The sequence below is a fragment of the Urocitellus parryii genome, chromosome 1 (assembly GCF_045843805.1).
Source record: "Urocitellus parryii isolate mUroPar1 chromosome 1, mUroPar1.hap1, whole genome shotgun sequence".
Lineage (NCBI taxonomy): Eukaryota > Metazoa > Chordata > Mammalia > Rodentia > Sciuridae > Urocitellus > Urocitellus parryii.
This window is the reverse complement of record NC_135531.1, coordinates 1,644,670-1,671,330: the sequence shown is the minus strand read 5'-3', so window position 1 is coordinate 1,671,330 and position 26,661 is coordinate 1,644,670. Positions and strand designations below refer to the sequence as shown.

The following is a 26,661-nucleotide window of genomic DNA, read 5'->3' as shown; positions in this document are numbered from 1 at the left end:
CCCCACACCACATTCCAGGCCCAAATGACTTCACTGGCTAGCGCCACCAAGTGTCATGGATGGAATGATTATGATTGTGAACAGACTCTGGAACACAGAGAAGGAACGCACAGCCCGACTCATGATAGTGTACTTATGCAAATCCCAAAGGAACAGATACCTTAGGGTATCCTAAGACCCTGTCACCTCTGGAGCAGGAAGTCATCATTGCTGTCAAAGCCACGGTTACCCAGCACTTACTGTATGTTAGGTACTGTCCTAGAACTTAATCATATCACTCACTGAGGAGATCAGGGCTCAGTAAATCTGTGAAATGCAAAAGGTCAAAAATAGCCAGGCCTCCTGATGGAAGGGAAAGGTGTGGAGGCCGGTGGGCAAGGCGGACGCGGAGGTCTTCAGCACCGGGGTGGAAGTGCCTGGACCCAGCTGAGAATGACAGAAGTGGTCCTTAGCCACCCCAGCCCGCGCAGAAGTCCGCTCTAGGTGAAAGGCACCCCTGGACCCAAGTCCACTCTGCAGACTCCTTTGGGAGGGAGCTGTGGGCACCTCATGATGGGGCCCAGGAACAGCACAGGGACTTCTCACTGACTCCACTCCAGCCCCCAAGGTGCCGGCCACCTCCTCCCCCCACAGGCAGGCACTCCGCAGCCCACAGGCTCAGGAACACACCCCCTGCAGCACCGCAGCAAGGCCCCTGGTCTCAGGGTCAGGCCATTCGCCTGAGCCGCTGGCAGGACTGGGGAAAATGCTCCAGACTTATCATGGTGCACCCTGCAAAGGCGGAGGTGAAGAGGGGCGCAGGGCTCCACGCACTCTCTGTGCCACCCTTGGAAACCTCCACGTGCTCGGCTCCGCAGAAGTCCCTAGGCCCTGTTTCTTCAGGTTTCTGTGGGAGCTTCGCTAGGCGGGCATGACTGACTATATGGCTGAGGGTCCTCCTCCCTCCCTGGGGCTGTGGGGGAGGCTGAAACCCTCAGACCTATTCTGCTCTTTCCTGCCCATTCTGAAGCTACCGAGGGGCAGACAGCAGTCAACACATCAGCACCCAAAAGACCCTTGAGAGATCTAAGGGCTTTAGAAGCTGGATGTCAGGAAGCTGGGCAGAGACTGGATATGTATTTCACAATATCACAATGACTATGAAAAATGGTTTTTTACAATTAGATCCAAAATGCTGATAATTGGGCTGATAATGGGACCATATCAAAGTCTGAAATTCCTCTTAAGAAGTGCTATTAAAAAATGAAAAGCAGCAGCCAATTATGAGTACAACCCGCAAAGCACCAAGCTCAGGATACAGGCTAAGCGTTCCTCAACCACAGTGCCTGGACCACAGTATTTCAGACTTGGGAATATTTGCCTAGATGTTACTGGCTGAGTATCCCTAATCCAAAAATTCAACTTTTTTTCATGCAGTGCTGGGGATGAACCCAGGGCCTCACACATGCCAGGTGTACACTAATCACGGAGGCACATCTGGACCCTGATATACTGAAAAGTTTTCAGATTTTGGAGCACTCTGGATTTTCCAATCAGAGAAGCTCAGCCTATAAGTAAGTCTTGCAAATAAACAGGAAACAGACTATCCAACAGAAAACAGGGAAAGGACTTGAACAGTCACTGCAGAAAAAGAAATCCAGATGACCCGTATACCCAGAAAAAGGCCAATCAAACCCCGGGAAGTGCACTGCACGCCTTCTAGAGATGGTCTTACGGGCTGCTGGTGGTTCACTTCGTGAACAGTTTGCATTACCTGGTGAGCTGTCCTGGGCATGGTCAAGGAGTTAAGGGAACAGGAACACAGTGGGAAACAAAACCTTAAGGACAAATGGCATCTAAAAGCTAAAATACACACAATCGTGATGATAAAAACGAACTGCCCAGGCCTAAGCTGGATTAAGCATGAAGAAGAAGAGCTCAGCACCTGCAGCCGACCAGCAGAACAGCCCTAAGGGAAGCACTGAGGCAGAGGATGGAAAAGACAAAGGTGCTCGAGGACGTGGCAGCCTCATGGTCTAACGTGAGCGTGCTAGAGACTAGGGCAGGGGCAGGAAAGGTGGAGTTCCCCAAGAACCCCAACAAGAGGAACATGCTGGCATGGTGGTCCTTCTCTACAGGCTTAAAATGGACTAGTGCTAACATCCTCTGAGACTTCCAGGACCCCACCCCATGCAAAAACTAGTCTGGCATGACATTTTCCAGCAAGTCCAGACACTGATGCTGATGGACCCAGGCATGACAGGTGTCAGGAAGGGCCCCGAGGCTCACGCCCACCTCTGCCCACTCACACCACGCCACACCCAGCCAACCCAGAGCACCTTCGTCTGCCTGCTCTTTCTTGCTAAAGCAAACATAGTTTTTAAAAAGTCACTTTGTTTTACCAAGCAAGGATTACATATGAAGTAAGCCTCCAAACTAAAAACCTATTTTTATGTCCTGATATGAAATAATTTTCAGAAATACAAGCAAAATTCAGGTCTTGAGTAGATGTTTTTACTATGACATGTTAGTATCATAAAACAATATTTTTAAGTATTTCTCACAACTTACAAGTATTACTCTTATTAAGTCTTAGAATTTATTATTTCCCACTCCCTCTCCATGGTATGTAGTCTGTTTTCACCAAAGAATTCCATGAGAAACTCATTTGTAATTTATAAAGAGCCACTTAAAACTTAACTTTTCAGAACAATATTGAGTTCAATGAGGAAGGCTTGTCACACAAAAGGCTACCATTTTAATTATTATACATAGATATCTCTTATGTTAGGAAGAAAAACTGCATTCACTTCATCTTAGGATATTTGATGCAAACATGGTTTTTGTCTCCTAACATGCAAAGGCCTAGGATTCATCCTATCATTTTAGGACGTTTTAGAAAGCTGAACTATAAACCCTGAATACCTTTCAAAAATCATAAGGTAATTACAGACAGAAGAGACAGATCTCACCAGCAAATGAAGGTAGAGAAAGACAAAGGTGCAAACCATGAGGCTGTGACAGACAGTGAAAGGAATCACGGCTCTGGGCAGCATCAGCAGGACTGGCGGCCACCAAGACTGGCACTGTGGGGCGGGAACAGGGCCGCGGTCTTCTTGAGCTCCTGGAAGCTCCAGTGCATCTGTTCCACCTCAGCCCTGTGCTGTGCCCGCACGCGGCCCAACTCTTGCAGCAGGTGCTCGTTGGTGCTGACCAGGGAGCTGCAGGACAACAGGGAGAGGCCTGCTAAGCTCCTCAAACGCAGGGCCTCTGCCACCCTCCCAGCAGCACTGTCCTTCCCGCCACTGCCTGGCCCACAGCCCATCCCTTGGCCTTTTCTGAGTCAGGTTCTCTCTCTTCCCAGCAGTACCCAGGTCCACCACCTGATCATGGCCTGGTCATCTCCCACTTCCTACTGGCCACTGTCCATCTGTTCTACCCTTCCTGATCAGAATGAGCTGTGCCCACTTCACCCCTGGCTCAGCCAACGGGCAGATGAATGGCTCCTTCGACATGTGCCAGGTGTGGGTCTTTGACAAGATCATGAAGCCCTTTATGGCCAGCAGAATAACGTCCTAACTCTACCAAGGACCCAGACTGCCACTCCTCCAACCCCACTCAGCGTGTTGATTCTGACAGGCGACGGGGTGATGGAACCCCGTTATCACACTTCCCGGGAGAGGGCTCAGGAAGTGCTGCACACTTCACCCGCTCTTCACCTCCAAGCTGCTGTGGTGACGTCTGCCATTCACCACAAAGAGGGTACCCCACTGACCAATCCACTGAGTAGGCCCTGGACAGCCAGCATGAGCCCGAGGCAAAGCCCATCCCTCTGCATTTAGATGCTCTGCACCTGCCCTGCCCACAACTGAGCTGTGGACCATGAGGCATGGACCCTGAGCTGTGGACCTCGAGACATGGACCCTGAGCTGTGGACCTCGAGACATGGACCCTGAGCTCTGGACCCTGAGGCATGGACTCTGAACTATGGTCTCTGAGGCATGGACCCTGAGCTGTGGACCTCGAGACATGGACCCCCCTCAGCTCCCCCCAGGACTCCTGGGCAGGCCCCTGGGCTCCCCCCTCAGCTCCCTCCAGGGCTCCTGGGCAGGCCCCCGGGCTCCCCCCTCAGCTCCCCCCAGGGCTCCTGGGCAGGCCCCCGGGCTCCCCCCTCAGCTCCCCCCAGGGCTCCTGGGCAGGCCCCCGGGCTCCCCCCTCAGCTCCCCCCAGGGCTCCTGGGCAGGCCCCCGGGCTCCCCCCTCAGCTCCCCCCAGGGCTCCTGGGCAGGCCCCCGGGCTCCCCCCTCAGCTCCCCCCAGGGCTCCTGGGCAGGCCCCGGGCTCCCCCCTCAGCTCCCCCCAGGACTCCTGGGCAGGCCCCTGGGCTCCCCCCTCAGCTCCCCCCAGGGCTCCTGGGCAGGCCCCTGGGCTTCCTCCCTTAGCTCCCCCCAGGACTCCTGGGCAGGCACCTGGGCTCCCCCCTCAGCTCCCCCCAGGGCTCCTGGGCAGGCCCCTGGGCAGGCCCCTGGGCTCCCCCCTCAGCTCCCCCCAGGGCTCCTGGGCAGGCCCCCGGGCTCCCCCCTCAGCTCCCCCCAGGGCTCCTGGGCAGGCCCCTGGGCTTCCTCCCTCAGCTCCCCCCAGGGCTCCTGGGCAGGCCCCTGGGCTCCCCCCTCAGCTCCCCCCAGGGCTCCTGCGCAGGCACCTGGGCTTCCTCCCTTAGCTCCCCCCAGGACTCCTGGGCAGGCACCTGGGCTCCCCCCTCAGCTCCCCCCAGGGCTCCTGGGCAGGCCCCCGGGCTCCCCCCTCAGCTCCCCCCAGGGCTCCTGGGCAGGCCCCTGGGCTTCCTCCCTCAGCTCCCCCCAGGGCTCCTGGGCAGGCCCCTGGGCTCCCCCCTCAGCTCCCCCCAGGGCTCCTGCGCAGGCACCTGGGCTTCCTCCCTTAGCTCCCCCAAAGGACTCCTGGGCAGGCACCTGGGCTCCCCCCTCAGCTCCCCCCAGGACTCCTGGGCAGGCCCCTGGGCTCCCCCCTCAGCTCCCCCCAGGGCTCCTGCGCAGGCACCTGGGCTTCCTCCCTTAGCTCCCCCCAGGGCTCCTGGGCATGCACCTGTGGCTCTCCTGCAGCATCTGGGTGAGCTCCTGGATCTTGTCATAGTGCTCCAAGTGCTGCTTCAGCTCCACCACCTCACCAGAAAGCCGCTTCATACTCGCCTGGAGTCCTGACCAGGAAGGGGCAGCAGTATTTAGTGAGATGCACTCACACCCGGAACACCAGTGCACACTGGCTCTAGGCCTCCAGGCAGTGGGCAGACATTGAGGCTCTGCCTCTCGCTCCCCTCCGTGGGTTTGCAGCTGGGGGTCAGCCCTGCACACACCCCTGAAGAGCCACGTCCTCCCGTAGAGGACGTGCAGTGTCCCTTTCGCTGGATCAGCCTGCTGGTGGACGTCCCTCCCACAGGAAGGAAGCTGTGCCCTGAGGGGAGTCTGTGGCTGGGGAAGGGGCATTGGAAAGCTGGCGAGGACCACGGGCCACGGCTCTAATTCCACAGCCATCAGTGACAGAGATGAGTGCAGCTTCCACCCACACAGCTCTGTCTCTGTCTCCAACTCAAGAGGGAAACAAAGACAGGGTTTTTTGACTCCACAGGTCCAAACTCAGGGAACAGGCAGATGCACACACTACCACTAAGCACAACCAGAGACCCAGAGAGGAAGTAATGGCGGAGGTCGGCGAGGATGCTGGCAGCACTTTCTTCTCACCAGCAAGTCCAAGGCAACAGGGACGTGTCCATAAGGTGCCAGATCTTATACGCCACCCAGAATCCGTGCACTCATATTTCTACTCAAGGGCCTGAGTACAGGACAGGGGTAGCATGGTTTCAGGATCCCCCAGACACCAAAGTCACTAGAGAAAACACCTGAACCCAGTGAACAAGAAACGAAGGTGTCTTTAAAATCTCAAATGCCAGAAATTGGGGCAAGCCCCGTGTAGGAGCTGGGGGCTTGTCTGTCAGGGAAGCAGAGGTCAGCAGTCGGGCATCTGACTGACTGAGGTGGGAGTGTCCACAAGTGTCCCTGCTGTCCTGGGCCAATGAGGGAACCATGGCAGATGCAGGGGAGGCACCACCTTCCTAATGAGGGAGAGACCAGGGGTCCCAGGCAGTATGGAGGGCCGATCAGCGTGGTCCCTTCTAGAAGAACTCGCTGCTCCAAGGCAAGTGTGAGCAGGAACACCAGAGAGAAGGCTGAGGAGCAAACAGGCCTGAAAATCCTCCAAGGAGGCTGCCATACATTTATCCACGAAGTCAGAAAAGCTGCCCTGGCCCTGCCTCCAGGGATCCAGGAGAACAAATTTCATGTGAAACCAACAACAGAAAAGTACTGCCGTCAAGTCCCATGGCCAGTGCAAGAGTGTCCCCACAGACACCAACAGTCAGACCACAGGGCAGGTCAAACCACCAGGCACCATTTCAAGACCAGCACAAAAGGAGAAATGTAAGAAATCACAGACAACCCAAGTCAGAGCCAGGAAAGGTCAGGAAATTCAGAACAGAATCAGCAAGAGCAGAGTCACACGGAAATGAAGGCCAAACCCAAAGAAACCAAGTGCAAGCCAACCAGGCCAACGCTTAGAAACAGAAGTAAAAGGAGGAAAAATTTACATCTGCAAAAGGAAAAAAAAAGAAAGGACTCTGATCATTCAAGGTAAAACCCCAACCCAAATAAAGGAACAAAAGGTCCGAGCGGACACCTCGCCCAAAAAGTTAAGCCGAGGGACATCCTCTGCGCTGCCTCGGGCTGCACAGGTCACAGCTGAGGGCCGGGTAGGAAGGTGCCAGCCAGGAATGGCCACCTCCTACCTCCAAGGAGAATTCTCCTGAGAAGAGGAAAGTCCATGGGATGCAAACCCCCGACAGGTTACCATAGAAACAGACACCACCACCAGCACTTCTTCCTACAACCCAGATGTCTGAACTTGAAATAGCTGATGTACTTTTCCTAAAGGGCAACGCAGAATCACAGAAAGAGGAGAGAGGGAGGGAAAACTACCTGGACCTGGAGAAAACACTGATCTGCTCTGAAGGCAGCAATGCAACCAGAGCCCAAGACACCCCAGGGGAGGGCCGACAAATTCCTCATCAGAGAAGGTTGAGAATAAGTCAAGAAAACCACGAGCAGCTTTCTGCTCTGGCTTTGTTATTGTCTCTGACATCGCTCAGCCTCGCGGTAGTGCATAGATTTGTTTGCATGCTGTGTTTGGATTTAGGGAGTCAAACGCCCTATCAGATGCCCACCACGGACCTCTGCTTCCCCCACAGTCGAGCCCCCAGGTGCTGTGTGGGGTTTGCCCCCCACTGCTACCATGCGCTCCAAGGAACACAGTCAAGGCCACCCACACCATGGCCACTGGGGCAGGGGCTCCCACTCCAGTCAGAGAGAGCACTTTCTGCTTCCAAATTCTGGCAGAAATGACTCAGAATGAAGTCTACTCATGCACATTTAGAGAACCAAATCAAAAAGTAGTGTCAGCAAAAGACCTGCAAACTCACCAGAGATCTGCAAATTCAGTGCAGCTGAAGCATCTGCACTCTTTACTTCTTTTTTCATGCTGGATAAGAGAGATTTCAAGCTACTATTCTCCTCCAAAGACTTGTCCAAATGTTGTCTCAAGGTATCCTAAGGGAGCAGAAGAGACAGGTAAGTCAAACTCCTCACATAACGCCCAGGGTGTTGTCTCACCTGGGGGCCCTGCAAGAACAGCAATCTGCACAGCGACACCAGGGGCTGACTGTGTGGTTTTGCTATTTTCTTTTTTTCTCAAGGGGCTGGGGCTGTAGCTCAGTGGCAGAGTGCTTACCTTGCATGTGTGAGGCACTGGGTTCAATCTTTTTTTCTCGAAAAGAGAAGCTTTGTGTGGGATTTCTCATGTAAGCTCTCATAAAATAGACATTATTTGCCAGGTTGTTCCACATCTTTGTCCCAGCAATTCTGTGGTTTCCACCATTTTACAAAGGGGCGACTGAGGCAGTGGACAGGTCAGGCAGCTGCTGCCATGGCCCCACGGCCCCCAGGCAAGCACACTGTAGGTTTGTCTCCCCCTGTGGGCCCTGGGCCCACATTAGCAGGGGACTTCCCTAAGCACTGCCCATGTTGCAAGGACTCCAAAAGCCTGAAGGGGCCTATGGAGGACACCTGTGAGGGAGCCTGGGAGAGGACCTGACTCACCAGGCCTTCAGATGATGGGCAGCTGAGCCAGCTTGGCTCACTGCAGAGGCTGCATGCTAAACCCAGGGGCTCACCAGGGGTGATGCACGCCATAGAGCTCACTCAGAGGGTCAGTGGTTGCCCTGTGGCCTGGCTGGAAGCTCTGCAGCCTGCACCCTCCACCTTGAGACAGGCAAACACCCCAGTACTCTCAAACACAGCGGGACCCACACAGGGTGAGCTCAGCCCTGTCTGTGTGTCGCTCAAGGGCCAAGCTTGTGGCTCTAGCTGCTCTTAGGCGCCACCTGGTGGTGAAGGGTTCCTGACACTCACCCTGGGCCATCTACTTCCTGGCTGGGGTGGCAGGACAGGCCACAGAATCACCCAGTAACTGGTATCTCAGTCATCAGGGACAGAAGACTCCCCTCGGAGCCTGGATTTGACCCCTCATCCCCATATCCCACCAGACCCTCTAAGAAGAGACAGCAGCTGGTAGGCAGAACAGGGACAGCCAGAGAGCCTGCCATTGCCAATTCACCGTTTCCATGGGGTCTGAGCCCCTGAGAGAGAAGCAATCACTAGGAAAGGAAGGACTTTGTGGCCCTGGAGGAGTAGGACGGGAGACAAGGGACTGCAGCTGGGGCTGTGAACAAGCTCCATCTCCCTGTCCCAGGAACAAAGGAAACGGCACAGGGCACCACTTACCATCTCTCTGCGTGTGTTGCTGAGCTCCGACGTCACCTCGTTCAGCGTTGTGGTATATTGCTGCTGGTGCTCAGCCAGGCGGTTTTGCAAGGATTTATTTTCAAGGGCCAGGTAGCTAATTTCTTCATTCCCAAGTTCTGAACTGTCCTGAGCTTCTGCAAACTCTTGAACAGATGACAAAATGTGCCTTGCCTGAGCTGGAGTGAAAAGGGAATTCTATTACAGTGTTCACAGCTACAGCGTGGAGCACAAACAGAACATGCCCAGCACGTGATCCTGTGCCTGGAGAATGGTGAGGCACAGAGGGACGGTAGGCTTCAGGGTCACTTTGCTTGGATTCTCTACATGCAGCCATGTTCATTCTCAACAGCTTGTATTCTAGAAAAAAGGTGACTCGCCAGCAGAGGCTGCATATGCTGGCAGCCACATCTGGAGCAGCGTGGTGAGTGCCGGGGAAGCTCATCCTGCAAAGAGCCTGGCAGCTCCACAGGGGCAGCAGCCTGGGTACCATGGACGCACCCCACTGCCACAAGGAAGAGGTGTGGAGGCATGGGCTCAGGGCACCCTGACACAGGAGGAGCTAAAGGCCATGACAGGACACTGAGAAGAGGGGTCAGAGCCTGCAGTGGAGGCAGCTCAGAGTGCCCAGGATCTGCCAGCTAGCAAGCCTCGCTAACAGGACACTAACAGGATGCCCATGCTGCAAGAGAAGGCAGCTGTCTGGGCTGCAGGCACCAGGCTGCATCGTGGGAGCCCCTGAACGCTCCTGCACTGACTGGTCACCAGTTCACAGACACAAACAGACCCAAACCCTCTCTAATAGGGGCTTCCTGCTGGGCCCCAGGTCATTTCTGCCAGATGCTCTGCAAATCTGGCCTGTGCCCAAGCAAGCACACAAGAGGATCTGGAGAAGGCAGAAGCCCTTTTCTCAGCCTCCAAACCCCTGCTTGAAGACAGGGAAATTGGAGCACAGCCACAGTAAGGGACTGCCTTCCACTCACAGGAGGAGGTCCACTCTCTGGTACAGGGGCCACCTGGCAGACTCTCCAGAGCTCCATAGGGTGTGGATGCGGAGGATCCAAGTGGCGGGTCAGCAGCACCTGCCAGGAGCTGCTGCCTGGACTGAAGGCCAGCACCCACCTAGACTCACCAAGGAAGCCCTGGTTGCTGTGCAGGGACTTGCAGCCACTCCAGTGCCTGTCCACCAGGTCCAGGAGCGCTTCCAGGAGCGCCCACTCCAGCACAGCCCTTTTCCCAGGGGGAGCTACTGAGTGTGGTCTGGGAGACGGCTGTGAAGGAGACAAGATCATGAAACTGGCTGTTCAGCCATGGCCGGCAGGTCACAGCAAGAACCAGGTCTAAGGAGAGAAGATGGCGGGTTACAGCAAGGTGGCACTACCCAGCAGCTCCTTGGCACCAGACTTAAAAAGCAGGAAGACATCTCCTCAGTGCGGTGGGTAATGAAGGGAACCCACTGAAACAGTACTGGACAGTAAGAGAAACTAGACACAGAAAGTCTGAAACTTCAAACACATTTAGGGATGTGCCAGCTCGGCTGGCAGCAGTGGCCGCTGAGAGGATGGGGGAACACAAGCAGAGAGAGAGGAAACCTTGGCAGATAAAACACTGACCTGTGGAGCTCTGTGGGCTAGCAGGAGGCTGACCTTAACAGACCCAGAGTCAGTGGGGGGTGGGATGTGCTTAAGGGACAACCAACCTAAATCCCTGGCCACGGGCAGATGGCTCTGTGGGAGGTGGTCACCAGCATGGGGTCACACAGTGAGAAGAGACAGGAAGCTGCCAGCGGACCCAGCAGGTGCCTACTATGACCCCCAGAGTGTGTCTGAACCAAAGTGGCTGGAATGGAGGCCAGGAAAACGGTGGCTGGAGCATGCAGGCTCCGGATGAAAGGAGAGGCCTCCCTTTGTCACAGTTGAGCACCACACTCGGGGCACTCAGGGCGATGCCTTTGATCCACATGCACAGCAGTGAGGTGAGACCATGGGGTTAGTACCCACGCCCTAAAAGTGGACTGATTTAACCTGAGGCTCCAGAGATCCGACCTCCGGCAGAGACAGAGGCTGGGATCACACCTCAGACACCCACCGACAGAGTTCCAAGCTCAAGACTAAACCCCAACTCTGGGAGCTTCCAATGTAGAACTCTTTTTTTTTCTCCCTTGCTATGGTTTGGATGCGAGGGTCCCCCAACAGCTCACATGTGAGGCAATGCAGGAAGGTTCAGAGGAGAAGTGACCCAGTCAGTGACGTGATCCCCTGATGGGATTAACTGGTGGCAGCTGGAGGCAGGTGGGGCGTAGTGGGAGGTGGAGGGCCCCTGGGGGCGAGCGAGGCTTTGGTGGGGTATATATTTGCATCTGGTGAGTGGAGTCTCTCTTGCAGCTTCTTAATGGTTAAGTGAGCCGCTTCCCTCTGCCACACTCTTCTGCCATAAGGTCGGCCTCACCTTGAGCCCTGAGGAATGCAGTCTGTGTGTGTGGACTGAGACCTCTGAATCCGTGAGCCCCCAGATAAATTTCTCCTCCTCTAAAATTGTTCTGATCAGGTCCTTTAGTCATAGCAAGGAAAAAGCTGACTAAAACAGACATTTTCTCCCCATTTTTTTACTTTAAAAAATTTTAACTTTAAAATTTTTCCAAATATCACTTCATCATATTTTGTAACTTTTTACTCTTTTCCATTCCACACACAGTATGTGTGTGTATTCTCACTGCATGGATGTGTATACAAGTGCGTGTGCCCGCACACACACACCCACACACCCACACAAGCACACTTTTGCTTTCGTCTCATACCCTCATACACCCGACGCTGGTCTGTCTGCACCTTGGTTTGCGCCTCGAATAGCCGCTTCTTCACTCCCGTCCCCACTCAGAGTCAGTTCCATGTTTCATCTTCTTGTGACATTAAGGCTCTTCCTGGCTCCCTCTTCTTCTAACAGGGGCAGGAAGGTGACCGGGCCACTTCACAGAACAGAGACCCCGCTGCCAAGCAATACCCACATCTCAGCCAAGCCGCAGTAGTAACCCTCACGGCACACGTGTTTCAACACCCAGGACAGGAGACCACCAGGACCAGGCAGGAACGACACTGCTCACATATCAGAAACAGAAGTGCCACAGCAAGCAGTCTGCATGCAAAAGTCACGGTATAAAAAGAGGAAAGGGGGGCTGGGGTAGAGCGCTCATCTAGCAGCGTGGGGCGCTGGGTTCCATCCTCAGCTCCACATGAAATAAAATAAAGGTTCTGTGTCCAACTACAACTAAAAACCAAAATATTGAAAAAATAAAAAAGAGGAGGGGGTCCATCTGAATGGGTGTGCACGTCCAAGGCCTCCCAAACATGGGGAACAGGCAAACAACCCTCCCAGCACTCATGATTCCCAACAAAGATCCCACAGATATGAAAGAGGATGGAATTCCATAGAAAAATCATAAAAACTGATTATCAAAATATTAAAGAGCAGATCAGAACAGACCCCCGAGATTAAGAAATGCAGTGACGTGGGACACTGTCCCAGGAAAGCTGCAGGAATGGAGCAGAGACAGGAAGCCACCTGGGCTGCACCCACATGGCCTCAGGGCAGAGCCACACAGCCCTGTGGAGAGAACCAGACACTGGACGTGGAGCTACAGGACTCGTTTGCCCAGCTGTATTTCGGTCTGGCTTTGGTCCCATCCCTTCTTCCTATGCCCCTATTTTTCTGAGTGCAAGTCTTTACTCTGTCCCATTACATACTGGATACTTGTAAATGGCTTTTAATTTTGCAGGAGCTCACAATGCAATATTGCCTTGAGCCTCAGAGTAGACCTTGGACTTGAACTTTGAGCCATCTCGGAACTGTTGAGACTATGGGGACCCTTGGGAATGGACTAAGTGTATTGTGCATCGTCAGATGAGTTTGAGCATTTGGGGGTCAGGGAGGAATGTTATGGTTTGAATGTGAGATGTCCCCCAGAAGATCACGTGTAAGACAATGCAAAAATGTTTGGAGGAGAAATGATTGGGTTATGAAATGTCACCCAATCAGTTAATTAATCACCCATGGGATTCAATGGATGGCATCTGAAGGCAGGCGGGGTATGGCTGGAGAAGGTGGGGCATTGGGGGTGTGGCTTTGGGTAAATATTTTGTACCTGGAGAGTAGAAACTCTCTGCTTCCTGATCATCATGTGAGCTGCCACACTCTTCTGCCATGACGTTCTGCCTCACCTCGAGTCCTGAGGAACCCAGCTGGCTGGCTGTGGACTAAGACCTCTGAAACCATGACCCCTCAAATAAGCTTCTCCTCCTCTACAGTTGTTCTGGTTGGATCTTTTCGTTGCAGCACCCAAAAAGCTGACCAAAACACCTCTAACATGTGGCTGCGTTTCCACCCGACCACACTGGGCACCGTGGGAACAGTGCAGAGCATGGGAGCCAGTGCCAAGGAAAAGAAGGCCTAGGGCTGCCTTCACTGGGAGGCAGGGCCCTGCACGCACGCCAGATCCCGACCACCAGGGCCCCCCACCACCAGGCACAGCGTGGCTGCACACCCTCGTGCCCCAGCTCACCACTCCAGCGTCGCCTGTGCCGCGAGGTGCCTGCTCTTCTGCCTCCGAGGCCTCAGAATGGGGAAAGGCACTCTGGCTCCTGCCCTCAGAGCTGTCCTGTCCGCTGGGACCCTCCTCCAGGCTGCAGGGCCCACTGGCCCTCTCCAGGCAGCTCAGACACTCCCAGTCGAAAGGCGCTTGGAACCTCCCACCAGGCACCCTCCTCTTCCTGAACTTGTCAGCAACAGGCAAAGAATCTAATGTTTTCTGTGAGGACAGAGCCGACTTCTGAGAAGAGGAGACAGAGCCCTCGATATCCGTGGAGGCTGCAACAGAGAGGGAGAGCTCACTGCACCAGATTCTCGGGGGCCTAGTGGCCAATATCTTGATTTCTAGAAGGTGTGTGTGTGTGCACATAGATGTGCACACACCACAGGCACACACACAGGACTCGGGGGAGCTGGGGGGCACAATGGAGCAAACATGGTCAAACAGGACCTCGGGCACCTGGGCCAGCAGAAGGAAACCTCAGCATGTTGGGCATTTCCATGAGTGCTCAGCTGCAGGGATTCCATGCACACTTCCAGGGGCTCCAGCAGACAGGTGGCATGTAGGCCTTCTCCAAGAGAGGCATTCAACAGCTGACGGAAAGGTGGGGACTGTGCACTCTGCTGACCAAGGTGCCATGAGGGTGCAGGACACAGGGCACCTCATGCAGGAAAGGGCCATGAGAGCAGGAGGCGTGGGCAGAAGCACGACCCTGGCCTTAACCACGGCCCTAGAACTGGAACCACAGCCATGCCCCGCAGCAGCAAACAGTCCATCTGGCCAGGTCACTGCTGACTGTCCTGGCTCTGGAGGCCCCCTGAACTCAGCCTGAATGCGCCTCCAGAGTGCCAAATGCATTCATGCCAGAGGTTTTCAGACACTTATGCCACACAGATGCACGTGACACTCTCAGTCAAATGTGCTCAACTTTAATATTAAAACCACAGCTGCTGTCAACCTATCCTACACATTTAGAAGAAATGTGGGCATGTGGGAGAAGCAAGGAGGGAATGAGTGTGTTTGTGCGTGAGTGAAGAAGTACCTAAGTGTGTGCACACCAGAATCCTGAACCAGCAAGGATTATAAATTTCAACGTACTCAATTCTTTCCTAAAGTATCTCAGAAGGCTCTGCAGGTAAGCAAACACATAAAGGTCACAGGAGAAGCTTCATGGCAGCAGCAGACATGGAGGAAATCGTAAAAACAGGCGTGGGGTTACCTGGGTGCGGGGTGAAGTGGGCGTGCAGCCCGTGTGTGCGGCAGGCCTCGGGGTCTCCGTGCGGTGGGGGGAACTCCCCACAGTGCTGGTCCTGAGGAGGCTGCTCTGGACAGCAGCCTCTGGAGCTGCCTTTCTTTTTCTCGTGGCCTCTCCTTGCAGAGTCCCCACACTGGTGCTGGATGGACGGAGGGTTCAACAGACATCTGGATTCTATTTTATTAAGAACACTTTAAAAGCTTAATTTCATTCAAAATTACATTTTAAGTCTATGACAGTGTCTGGCATCTGTTAAGCATGCTTCCCTTAAATTGATTAAGTAACAAAAAGATGCCTCAGTACAACGGTACCGAGTGGATTCCACACAGCTCTCCAGGGAGGCGAGGGCAGACCCCAAGACCACAGGAAGCAGCAGTCATGGACCCATGAACCAGAAGGTCGAGTGAGAAGTGGCACAGGCCAGCTGACTTCACCAACGCGCCACGGCAGCTCAAGAGGAGTCTTTTAATTAGTGGCATCAGAACCACTGGAGGTACCAGGGTGGCAGGGGAGTCGACCCACCCACACCCACAGAAACCAGAGCCAACGAGACCCACTCTCCTGTACCTGCCCCGCAGGAGATCTGTGAGGAACAGAAGCTCCAGCATGGGGTGGACAAAAGAGCGTGAGCCACGGAGGACAAAGATGCCCAAGACAACCGGTCTTCCCTGGAGTTGGAACAGCTGCTCTTCAAAGTGCGGCCAGGAAAGTGAAGAGGTGGGGCCAGGAGGGGAGGAGGAAGGGCCTGGGCTCTCACCCCGACCAGGAGGAACAGGCCCTGACACAGGCTGGGCAGAGCTGGCTAGTGTCCCAGAAGAGACACAAAGGCCAGCGCTTCAATCCTGTCTGCTTCAGAAAAATGAAACAAAAACTAGGATAAAGTGCTACCCTCCACAGGAGCGGCCCAGCCGAGGGGGGCAGCGTGAGGTGGCACTTGGGGCTGCTCCTCGGGCAGCAGGCACACTCCCTTTCAACCCAGGCTGACTGGACTCCTCACGCTGTTTGCCTCAGCTCATAAACAAGCCCTAGTGGGAGGCAGAGTCCTCAGGCAAAGCGTGTGAGATTGAGCCCTGAGCACAATGTTCCTGCCGTCCCTGACAGAGCCTCAACGTGGCAGCCTGTGCTCGGGGCCTCTCTAAGCTCAGTGACCACAGCAGCTGTGGACATCAGCTCCACTAGCCACAAGGCACTTGCCTTTCTTATCTACCTTAGTGTGCTCCTTTCTCGTGTGAGGAAAAGTGCAGCTAGACCACACCAGTGCTCCCTTTCAGAGCTCTGCGGTCTCACTGCTGGCTCTCAGAGTGCACAAAGGCGTGCTGAAGATCCTGTCTTAGAGGTCAGTGTTTTGCTGCTGTTTTTGGTGCTGGGAATGGCACCCAGGGCCTGTGCATGCGAGGCAAGTGCTCAGCACCGAGCAGCCCAGCCCTGGTATTCTCAGAGAAGCACGGTTGTGTGGGTCGAAGCCCGTGACTGCTGGGCCTGCCGGGCCTTCTCTGCAGACTGGACAGCCCACCTTGGGTGTGGTGGTGGTCAGCCTCACGTTCCTTCTGGCTGGTGCTCAAGCTCCCAGGGGGGTTGCTTAGGTCCCACTCGCACTCAGCAATGAGGGTCAGGACCGCCTCGTCATCTGCATCCATGACCAAGCACTTCCTGGCTGAGGGGTCAGTGCACCTGGCCCTGGAGTGGTGTGGTCTGCAAGGGAGAGCAGACTGGTCAGCATCGTCAGCCTATGGCCAGCGCAGGCCTGTCTGCACTGCTCCTGGAGCAGTGTGCCCCAGCAGCAAGTGACTGAAGGAGGAGCTCACCCCAGAGGGCCACAGTGAGGTCCTGAACCATCTACCCAAAGGCAAACCCTCTCAAAGAGGTCCTCCACCCCACGCGCTGGTTTAAGGAACACTCTTCATTCTTTCCTCAATTTCTACAATTTTTGCAGCTTCTATAACAACTAAGTGTTGCAGTGTTTAAACAAGTCAATCTATAAGAATTGCAAAGTATTTATATTTGTAGATTAGAATACACTATTCCCAACCATGGTGAATAAGTGCTTCCTTTATCTTCGGTGTATGTCACGACAAAAGAGAAAAGAATCTGAAACACTTCCTATAAATCAGAACATAACAGATGTGTCTAATGATGTCAGCAAGGCGAGGCAGAGAAAAGAATTTCACATTCTGTCCCTTCATAAAAAAAAAAAAAAAGGGAAAATTGGGAACCCTGGAAATGAGGCAAGACTGCAGCAGCCCATGCAGCAGCTGTTGCAGGAAGATGTTGATCTCCAGCAAGAACGGCCAGGGACCTGCCCAGCCCCACCCCTGCACAACTCTCAGCGGCGGCAGCAGCAGCAGCAGCAGCAGTGGAAACACCCAAGGTGCCTTCGAGGTGCCCCAGGGAGCGGGGTGGAGTTGCTGTTCCGACCTGCCCCAAGGATCAGCTCCAAGGCCTGTCCCACCCCACCCCCCAACTCACAGCCAGGCCCGACCTGCTTGGGGTGAGGATACTGAGCACCCAGGCTGAGGTCCTGGCTGCTGCCAACCAAAGCCTCAGAGGGCAGCTGTAGTAGACAAGAGCACAGAGCCTGGGGAAAACGGCTGGGAATCAGATGTCCACAGGGTTTGGAAAGAGGCAGCCATGGTCATGTGTCACTTAACAAGGAGGACACAGGCCGGCAAAGTCACCATATGCCATCATTTCACAGATGTCGAATGTCAAGCGCTCTCATACAACCTGGGACTGCTTGACACTGCTCAGTGGTGGGGACCACTCAGCTAACTTACGGTCACAGGACCACTGCCATGCCCGCAGTCCTGGGCGGCCAAGCCATTCTCAGTGTGCACGTCTGACCTTCTGGGCTCTCTCACCCCAAGAAGGCCCTACGCCTGCGTGCACCCGCTGGGCTTGCATCTCCGCTAAGCAGGAAGCAAGGTTCACCCAGCGGTGCACACTGCCAAGCGGAGGGACAGAGCGTGCCCAGAACACAGCCAGGCAAAGACCAGCTCACTCTCTGGTTCAGGACAGGAAGGGAATCCCTGCCCAATCACTAGCTCATCGATAAGCTAACAGAACAGAGACCTCAAGGGCCATGTACATCAAAGAAGACTGTTCAGAAAAGTCACCAAACAATGACCACTACAACCAGCAAGCACATCAAATCCAGGGAAGCAAAGAGAATCTGATTTCCAGAGTTGTCATGTTACAATGCTCAAAATGTACAGATATAAACAAAAATTAGAAGGGATTCAAAGAAATGAAAAGGTGGAGGCCAAACACAGAAAGCCGAAACCACACCTGAGGAAGTCCAGACCTTAGCCTCAGCAATCCACATAAATCAGTGATTTTCCATCCACTCAGCAAGCAAGAGCAAGGCTTCACATGGGAGAAGGGAATACGAGAACTAGTCTCATGAACCGTGGAAGATGAAGGAGACAGAGCCTCAGCGGGCAAGCTGGCATGGGGGCCCGACGTGGCCTGAGGGAGCTCACTAAGGCGCAGAGTGGGGGACCTGCAGCAGGCATGCGTGCATTAGAGGATGGGGCAGCTGACTGTCCAGCCTCCAGAGCAGAAAGAGAGCAGCAACAGGTCTCACAGGCTTTGGGACACCAAGCAGAGCTGCATCACAGGATGGGCCCGAGGCGGGAGTCCCAGGAGCATCTGCAGGAACAGGGCTGAGACGGCCACACACGGGAGCTCCCAGTTTGTTCTGCCTCCCGCTTCCTGCACACCAGTGTCTTGTACGTGCCGGTGAGCAGAATGAAGGCTGGGCCTTGGTCGCCCCAGGAGGGCTTGTCCTGGGGACCCAAGCAAGCCCAGAGGGTGGGCTGAGAACCAGGCACTGGACTCCAGGGAGGGAGGGGCCAGCGGTTCAGTTGACCATCAGTGATCCATAACATGACCACTCAGTCTGTGACATTAAGACCAAAAGGGGCTCGGCGGGGTGCCAGACAGCCCTAAACGTGGGGCACCCGAGAGTGGTGCCCCAGGAAGCCCCACACCCCTTCCCCACTCCTCGTCCTACACATCTCTTCAGCTGTGCCCTTTGTGGCAGGATGTGAAACAAACCAGAAAGCCCAAGTGCTGCCCACAAGACTGAAGAGAAGAGCAGAGCCAAAGGCTGACACCTGCTCTAAAGCCACAGCAACCAGGACAGCAAGGCACTGGGGAAACAAGAGGCCAGGGACCGTGAGCAGAGCGGAGAGCCCGGACACACCCACACGTGCAGCCGACTCACCTCTGAAAAGACGCCGCACACGTGCAGCCGACTCACCTCTGAAAAGACGCCGAGGAGACTCCATGCAGAAGGAGGGGAACAAACCGTGCTGGACACCCAAACACCCTATCATAACCCAGACACAGACTTACACCTTTCACAAAACTTCACTCAGAACAGACCATGGACCTAATTACAAAATGAAAGCTTTAAATAGCTCCCAGAGGTAGCATGGGAGTCAAATGCAGGGACGGGCTTTCCTGGTGACTTTTTAAATGCAACAATGAAAGTGCGTCTACGAAAGCTGATTCGCTGGGTTTTGTTAACATTAAGAACTTTTGCTCCATGAAGACACTGTTAAAGAGAGGGAAACAACAATCCATAGGTGGAAGAAGATGTTCTGTGGGCCAGGGAGATAGCTCAGTGGTAGACTGCAGAAACAGAAAAGAAAATACCCTAAAACAGGGATCCAGCAAAGCACTACCTCCCCAAATACACAGGAGCTCCTGGGACTCAGCAGTGAGAAAAGGAGCAAGCCAGTCACAAACGGGAAAGACCTGAGCACATCTCCCACCAAAGGAGACACCCCTGGGGCTGGGGATGCGGCTCAAGCGGTAACGTGCTCGCCTGGCATGCGTGGGGCGCTGGGTTCCATCCTCAGCACCACATAAAAATAAAATAAAGATGTTGTGTCCACCGAAAACTGAAAAATAAATGTTAAAAAATTCTCTCTCTCTCTCTCTCTCCGAAGAAGAAGAAGAAGAAGAAGAAGAAGAAGAAGAAGAAGAAGAAGAAGAAGAAGAAGAAAGAAGGAAGAAGACACCCCAGTGGCAAGTAAGCCCAGGAGAAGAAGCTACCTTCCGGAAGCTCCCTACCATTGCCACCAGGAACCCCCTAATCATGAACCTCCTAAGACACACTCCACCCACCGGAATGGCCAGGTACACCACCTAACACCACCACGGCAGTTACGGGGACGTGGAGCAACAGGAACACTCGTCACTGCTGGGGAAGGCGTGGGGCACCTGCCTCAGAACCCCCGTACCACTGCCACACGACTCACCACCCAGCTCCGAGTGTGCATCCAAAGGAACTCAAAACTCACATCCATGTGGAAACGTGCTCACTTAGAGTAGCTTCACTCACACCTGCCAGATATTAGGAGCAGTCAAGTCATCCCTCAGAAGGGGAACAGATAAACCATGGTACATCCACACAGTGACTTATTCAATAATACTAATAAATGAACTATCAGGACACAAAAAGACAGAGAAACCTTAAATACATATTAAGTCAAAGATGACGACCTAAAAAGGCTAAATATCATATAATTCTATACTAACTCATTTTCTGTCACTATACCGAAACATCTAAGGCTGGGTGCTTCATAAGGAAGAGGTTTTCCAGCTCAAAATTTTAGAACACGATGGTCCACACATGAAGCTGGCCCCTGGTGAGGTCCCCCTTGGCTGTGTCACATTGCAGCCGATGTGCACCATGGTGGGAGTGCCAGGGACAGGGAAGGGTCACATGGCAAGACGGGAAGCCAGAGAGCAAGCCAGGGGTCAGGCTCACTAGAGCAGCTCATTCCATAAGAACTGAGGGACCCAAGAAAACCACCTCCAGCCCTCCTGAGGACAGCACCTGATGACCTAATGACCCCACAGGCCCACCTGTTGAAAGTCTCACTGCCTCCCACACACTGCCACAGCAGGGAGCAAGCTTTCAACACACAGAGGATCACAGCACACACGCAGACCACGCCCCCACCACTGCAGACTGCAACTAGGTGATGTGCTGGAGCAGAGAAAACCACAGACAGGGAAAAGAACAGAAGCCGGCGGGCACATGGAGCACGTATGCAATCCCAGCGGCTCAGGAGGCTGAGGCAGGAGGATTGCGAGTTCAAAGCCAGCCGGAGCAACTTAGTGAGGCACTGAGCAACTCAACAAGACCCTGTCTCTAATAAAATGTTAAAAAGGGCTGGGGATGTGGCTCAGTAATTAAGTGCCCCTGGGTTCAATTCCTGGTACCAAAAAACAAAGGATGTGAGAGAACAGAGAGGCCTGGGCAAGAAGGAGAAATGAATGGTAGAACACTGGAGGTGTTCAGGGCAGTAAAATGATTCTGTATGAGGACGAATACACAACAGTAGGCACTGGTCAAAATCTGCAGGATATACCACTCAAAGATAACACATCCATACCAACTCATCAATTATAACTAATGCAAGATGTAGCGTGCAGGAGTATATGGGAACTCTCTGCACACTTCACTCATTTTTTCTAGAAACCTAAAGCTGCTCTAAATACAAGATTATTGCAAAAGACTGAGCATTTGCATGCCTCCCAGGTTCATATGTTGAAACCCTGACTCCAATGTGATGGTGTTGGGAGATGGGGCCTGTAGGAGCTAAGCAGGTCACAGGTGAGGTTCTCATGAATGGTACTGGTGCCTTCACAAAAGGAATCCCCAGCAAACTCCCTCCCACTGCCACCATGTGGAGACACTGTGACAACTGGACAGCAACCCAGGGGATGGTGCCTGGAACTGGACCATACTTGCTCACAGTCCTCAGAGCTCCAGGTGAGATCTGCACAGGCCAAGTCTGCAGCCAGGGCCACAGTGGTTTTAATGGAAGACTCGTTCACTGACAGATTGCCTACAGCAGCTGGAGAAGCTGAGACAGGGATGACATGGTTCCAAGAGCCTAAATCTTCTCTCACAGCTGTTCACAAAAAGAATAAATAAAGGCTGAACCCTGCATTAGATTGCTCATTAGGATGAGGTAAGGCATATAATGCAAGAAAAGAAAAAATAAAGTAAAAGTATCAGACAAAACAAAATGGAGCACAAGAAAGAAGACGAAGTCCAAGCTCTTCATCCAGCAATTTAAACAAGCTCACGGATCCTGCTCTTTAGAAGCAACCCATGAACAAAGCACGACAGTTCTCTAGGTCTCCAGATTCGGCACACACTGTCAGCCTGACTGACCACAAGGATACCGCCTAAGTGAAGGGCAGCAGGCAGCCAGAGCTGGAGGCAGCAGGGGAAGCAGGGCACCAGTGGGTGCAGGACCCAGCGCTGACCATGGCAGAGCTGGGAGCACTGGCCCTAGAGGAGCACAGAGAGAATGCACTGTGGATCGCCTTGTGGGACTGGTGGAGGAGGGGACAGGACTCGAACCTCCTCCAGGCAGGCAGGGGTCCCATCCAGAAGCGGGCGTGGCGGCCTGAGAGGAGAACCTGAGAGCAGCCGCTGCGGAAGGGGAGCAGCTGAGGGCTGCTTTCTTCCCTCCTGCCCTCTGCACTCCCCGACTGCACAGGCCACTCAATGAGCACTTTAAGTATGAAAAATAACAGTAACCTTCAGGAAATGCAGAAAGTGGGAGGGAGACGCTGTCCCAACACCTAATTTGGCCCCTGTTGACGCTGGGCACCTCTTCCCTCCATTCCTGTGCACCTGAGGGCAGCTAAAGTGCATGTGATTGTGATGTGGCTGGACACCCAGCAACCAATCTGAGAGGTGGCCGCAGTGTCCCAACCATGTCTGCCCATACCTTCCGACCTTTAAGGCAGCTGGGAAGCTCTCCTTGGAGTCCAGTGAGTCCTCTGAGGCAAAATGCAGCAGGGAGGCCTTCCGCTCACTGTCTCTGACAGGACGGTCATCTAGGAGAAAGTTGCAGAGACTGCAGAGGACAGCAGAGTGGTGACGGCCAGCGTCCGTGGAGGAGCAGAGGTGCCAGGCCCCATCCTAGAGCACACCTGCACAGGAGGGCTCCTGACCCCTCGCCACGCCTGGCTGCCCAGGGGTGCTGCTGCAGTGCCACGAGGCCAGCCTGCTCTCGCGGTTCACTGCTCAGACGCCACCCTGGGGACAGGCTGCTGCCATGGCAAAGGAGCACATGCACGAGGTGCACATGCTCCCATTCTTAAACGTGGACGCCAGGTGCTGGATGAGACTCTCATCACATGGCGCACTGAGGAGTCTCCATGGAGGAGGATCCTGAACACACTGGGAGCACTTGACTTGTGAGTGTGCCCTTAGAGTCTGTTCCCCAAGGCCCCCCAGGGATGAACCACAGTGACCGAGGAGGAGATGAACGGCCTCACATGTGGGCTGGGGCCTCAGAAGGGTTCCACCAAGAGTTCCTGGCACCTCTACGCAGATACCTGGGGATGAGACGGTCCCACTCACTGGAAACTGCCATATGTCTGTCACAGAGTGGTCAAGCTCTATGCTACCTCCTTAAGAGCATTCACTCTGTGGAACACCTCGAAATTATAGAAACAGTAAGAAATAAGAAATAAGTAACTGTGCAGTGTACTTTTAAGCAGAAAACCAGTTGTGAAGGTCATGCACAAGAGCCGCGTCCGAGGCCTCTGCACGTGGGGCTCCTCTCACTCCCCAAGCCATGCTCAGGAGACAGGCGCCCACTCCTCCTGCTCTCCTAATCCCTCCTCTGGTCCCCAGGTCTGTCTCCACCAAAGCCCAAACACTCGTGGGGTGTGGCTCCTCTTGTAATAACACCCCTTCTCACTGCACCTCTCCCCTCAGAGTCAGTTCCAGATCCCCACTGCAGAAATGCACACCTGGCCCTCTCCATTACACAGCAAACTCAGGTGTCCAAAGCAGATGCGGCTCCCCACTCCCCAGACCACAGCCTCTGCTCACAGCAGCACACTCTGGACCCCACTGCTCCCTCCCCATAGCCCCCAGGGCCACCTCCCAGCTTCTCCTGCACCCTCCCCAGGTCTTTGCTACCCACTACAGCCAGGCCTCCGTTCTCTCCTCAGGCACCTGCTGGGCAGGGCCAGCCCTGGACGAGACTCGACTTCAAGGATGCTCCTGGATTATCTCTGGAAGTATCTTTGCTTCTCTACATAAGCAGTGTGAGACTCAGCATCTAACCCGCTAATGACAAAGGGAAACCCATGATTTAAAATGGAAGATCCCAGAATCACCTGTAGTGACTGGGATGCGGCTTTAAAGGAGCCAAGCCGGACATGTGTAAGTCACTTGCTCATCTTCCCACATGTTCAAATTAAACATGGCGGTGAGCTAGAGGAGAGCCGGGAGAGGGAAAGGGGGGAGGGGCAGTGACGGAAGATCCTCTAACCTGGCGCTCACCCAGAGGTACCAGTCTTCCGCCACCTTCCATAAGGAGCCCAGCACTGTCTCCTCTGGACATATCACATTCCCACAAGCTGTTCCAAGGGTCAGGTGGCTACCATTGGCCTTCTACCAGTAGAGCTGGGCCACAGGGGTAAAATGGCCCAGGGGGGCAGGCTCTCAGTGTCAGCAGCACAAGCAAGCGACTTCCCCCAGCGGGCAGCAGCAGCTCCAGGCACCAGGCCAAGAGGCGTGGCCAAGGTTTCCCCCGCCACCACAGGCTCCACCCCATCTAACAAAGCCCAGGAGCTCAGTCACTTCAGTCCCAGCCAATCTGCCCACCCTCTTTTCTTACCCTGTGACAGACCCAGGCGAGACACTACCTACATCTGCTCCCGTACACTTCCCCTGGGCCAGGAAAATGGCCTAATCTTAGACAACACACCAAAGGACTGAGAAACACATCACAGTGGCCACGGCCGACTCTCAATCTCATTCTAGGTGGGTTTTAGACAGCCCACCTGCCCAGCCAGGCCCTGGGACCTCAGAGGTGGCTGCACTCTCGGGAGGCCAGCGCCACACACCTGCCCTGATATCTCCAGACGCTGGCCATCCCTTGGGGTGCCCTTGGCCTGGCACCTGCCACGTGGGCAGTGGAGATTCAGTGTCAGTGCTCACAGTGCGCCAGAGCTGGGCTCACTGGGTGCTGTGAGGTCAGTACAGAGGAGATGCGGAAGCCCAGTGCCCTCCAGCCTCACTAAGAATGGGTTTGCCTTTAGATACATGGGGGATACAGGGGGGATACATGGTCAACGCTACGAGAGCAGAGGGGCTCTGGCCACCGATCGGATGTGCCTGTCGCGCCCCACCCAGCACCACCCTCACTGCCTAGCAGCTCCTGCTGGGTTGGGGGAAGCCAGCCAGGGCTGGGGGCTGGAGAAAATGATTTGACGAGTGCAAAACAGGTGGGTTTCTGGCAAGAGGCACACTGTGGCACACTCACACCCTCACCACAGGACAGCTGAACAGGTCCAACCCACAACATGAACGTGCACGACTATCAAGAGGCTGGCACAAAGGAGCATGCACTTCATGCTGACAGACAGCTCCTCCAGCCACCTCCAGAGATACCTCGGGACACAGGAATGCAGACCAGGGTCCAGGACAAGACCCCGTGGCCCTGCCCAAGAATCTCTCCCCATACCCATCCTGTCAGGACACTGGGCCACCAGAGCCAAGGGCCTGCAAGACTCAGGCCATCGATGTAGAAAATCAACTTCCCTTCCCAGAAGGAATCAACAGCATGAGCCACCCCGAGCACAAACTGCCCGCCTGGGCGCGCCGATGAGGGTACGAGGGTACAGGGCACGAGCGGCCCCAGGCCTACCCAGCTGCCGCAGCTTGGGGAGCATGTGCACCACGAACAGGCGGTAGTCAGACTCATTCTTCACGACAGGGTTCAGCCGGAGGTCCAGGTCCTGGAGCTCCGTGAGGGAGTGCAGCCGAAACACCTCCGCCAAGGACGCGATGCAGTTGTAGTAGAGGTTGAGACTCTCCAAGGAGACCAGGTACTGGATGCCCTGGAACAGAAGGCACAACCTGTTTACGTCCCAGAAAGCAAACAGACAAACAGACCAGGGCAGGAACTGGTCAACCAACTGACACACAGAGGCAAGGAGAGCACAAAAGTGAGGTGTTCCCACAGTGGCCGACCACGTGCGTCTGCCAGTCCCCCGGCACTGAGCCCAGCTGGCACCGCCCAAGCTCTCGGGAAGACCCGAGCTGAGTGATCCGCACAGTTTCATTTACTCTGTGCACAACCCAACAGGGTCAGAACGATCTGTGCCCCATTCTACAGACTAGGAAACTGAGGCTAGGGTGGTCAGGAGACGAGCCAGGACAGGTGCAGCATGTGGCTGAGATAGGCTCTGAAGCCCTGGGTCGGGTTCTGAAGTCCTAGGTCAGATGTGGTCTCCAAAAGGACATGTAATGTCCCATATGTCTCTTAGGGCAAAATGCCCTCTCTGAGTCGAACCCAGAGCAGTGCTCACACACCCTCCCCGTCTCACCTGGGTGACTCTTCTTTGTTTAGACATACATGACGGAACGTATTATGAGGTATTACACATACATGGAGCATGACTTATTCTAATTAAGACCCCATTTTGTGGTTGCACATGATGTTGAGTTTCACTGTCATGTATTCATATATCAACACAGAAAAGTTAGGTCCAACTCATTCCACTGTCTTTCCTTTTCCGTTCTCCTTATTCCCTTTGTCTAATCCCCTGTACCTCTATTCTTCTCCTCCCCCACTTGTTGTGGGTCAGCATCCATACATCAGAGAGAACATTCACCCTTGGTTTTTTGGGATTGGCTTATTTCACTTAGCATGATAGTCTCTAGATCCATCCATTTACCACCCAAAGTCAGTCATTCTTTTCTATGGCTGAGTAATATTCCATTGAGTACACAGACGATTTTATCCATTCCTCTGTTGAAGGGCATCTAGGTTGGTTCCATAGCTTAGCTACTGTGAACTGAGCTGCTATAAACACTGATGTGGCTGTGTCACTGTAGTATGCTGATTTTAAGTCCTTTGGGTAT

General features: G+C 54.2%; 1 protein-coding gene across 2 annotated transcripts in view; it reads right to left on the bottom strand.

Annotated features, from left to right (window-relative positions):
- Nucleotides 1-2,581: 2,581 nt before the first annotated feature.
- The window catches only part of Cep72 (centrosomal protein 72), a 29,987-nt gene continuing 5,907 nt past the window's right edge, over nucleotides 2,582-26,661 (bottom strand). For both annotated transcript variants that reach the window (XM_026382540.2, XM_026382539.2), the window contains exons 3-12: nucleotides 25,442-25,634; nucleotides 22,502-22,610; nucleotides 16,252-16,430; nucleotides 14,703-14,912; nucleotides 13,457-13,761; nucleotides 10,034-10,172; nucleotides 8,884-9,080; nucleotides 7,524-7,650; nucleotides 5,081-5,192; nucleotides 2,582-3,200 (exon numbers count right to left, since the gene is read on the bottom strand). In XM_026382540.2, coding sequence (XP_026238325.2) covers nucleotides 3,035-3,200; nucleotides 5,081-5,192; nucleotides 7,524-7,650; nucleotides 8,884-9,080; nucleotides 10,034-10,172; nucleotides 13,457-13,761; nucleotides 14,703-14,912; nucleotides 16,252-16,430; nucleotides 22,502-22,610; nucleotides 25,442-25,634 — 1,737 coding nt within the window. In that variant the 3' untranslated portion in view covers nucleotides 2,582-3,034. The remainder of the gene's footprint in view (nucleotides 3,201-5,080; nucleotides 5,193-7,523; nucleotides 7,651-8,883; nucleotides 9,081-10,033; nucleotides 10,173-13,456; nucleotides 13,762-14,702; nucleotides 14,913-16,251; nucleotides 16,431-22,501; nucleotides 22,611-25,441; nucleotides 25,635-26,661) is intronic.